This window comes from Vicia villosa, unplaced genomic scaffold (genome assembly GCF_029867415.1).
Source record: "Vicia villosa cultivar HV-30 ecotype Madison, WI unplaced genomic scaffold, Vvil1.0 ctg.000460F_1_1, whole genome shotgun sequence".
Lineage (NCBI taxonomy): Eukaryota > Viridiplantae > Streptophyta > Magnoliopsida > Fabales > Fabaceae > Vicia > Vicia villosa.
In genome coordinates, this window is record NW_026705220.1 from 791,526 (window position 1) to 792,627 (window position 1,102).

The 1,102-nt window shown below is 40.4% G+C and overlaps 1 protein-coding gene across 1 annotated transcript; it reads left to right on the forward strand.

Moving 5' to 3' along the window:
• The first annotated feature begins 214 nt into the window (after nucleotides 1-214).
• On the forward strand, nucleotides 215-1,102 carry LOC131628537 (uncharacterized). The gene has a single exon (XM_058899368.1). The coding sequence runs from the start codon at nucleotides 215-217 to the stop codon at nucleotides 1,100-1,102; it is 888 nt and encodes a 295-aa protein (XP_058755351.1).

Sequence of the window (1,102 nt, forward strand, 5' to 3'; positions counted from 1 at the left end):
AACAATGTCTATCACTTACAAGTGGTCCATTCAACAACTTGATGATAACAAATAAGTGTTGAACAGGAATGAGAGAGAAACAAGAGAGAGTGTGTGAGAGTTCCATCAGGCTTTGGGCTTCTTTGAGTTTTCTATATTTTCTATCAGCTTAATCATGGAAGGAGAATAGCGCGAGGTAACGGGGAAGAGGAACAGATATTTGGAGAGATCTGTTATGGAGAGACCTAAATGGGACATTGTAAGAAAGGGGATAGAGTCAAACAGGAAGGATGTTCTCACCATTTTCATCACTGACTTCACAGATAAATGGTGTGCTAGAGACCTTTTCATAGAGTTCAAGGAGATGGGAGTGATTCAAGAAATTTTTATACCTCTAAAAAGGGATTGGCGCGGTCAAAGATTTGGGTTCGTTAGATTCGTAAATGTAGCAGATGAGAAGTACTTGGAGACAAAAATGGATAATGTTTGGCTTGATGGCACTAAGCTTAGTGCCAACATTTCAAGGATTAAAAGGAAAGATTTGAGAAACAACAACAATCCTGCTAATCCTAAGAAACAAGAGATGAATATATTACCTAAAAGGGTCAGTTTCTCTGCTAACGCTGACAGAAACACCACAATGGCTACTAAGGTTGGGGGAGGTGAGGGTTCTTCGAAGTCTTTCGCAGACATCATCAAAGGAAATTTTGAGTCGAAACCTGTGGAGGAATATACAGCCAGTCAATCCTTATTCTTCATTTCTAATGAATCAGAGATGTTGAGATTCAACAAAGCAAAGGTTGGAGTAACCAGAAGAGTAGGAGATGCTTACGCAGTGGCAAACAGCTTATTGGAGGAAGGGATCTTTACCATGTCGGCAACAGCTCTAGGTCCAAGCTTATGTCTGCTAGAGGAGATTGCGGAAGGAGAGCTTGAAACGTTGATTCTTGAAGGGAAAGATTGGTTGGACTTCTGGTTTGAAGAAGTTCATAGATGGAAGAAATCAGATGTTGAATATGCTAGAGTTGCTTCGGTGGCCATCTATGGCGTTCCATGTTTTTCCAGAAACAAAAGATTCTTGAACACCCTGTTAGCAGATTATCGGAAGATGATGAATCCTTAA

Coding starts and splice junctions, on each gene's coding strand:
- LOC131628537 (XM_058899368.1), top strand. CDS start 215: ATGGAGAGACCTAAATGGGACATTGTAAGAAAGGGGATAGAGTCAAAC.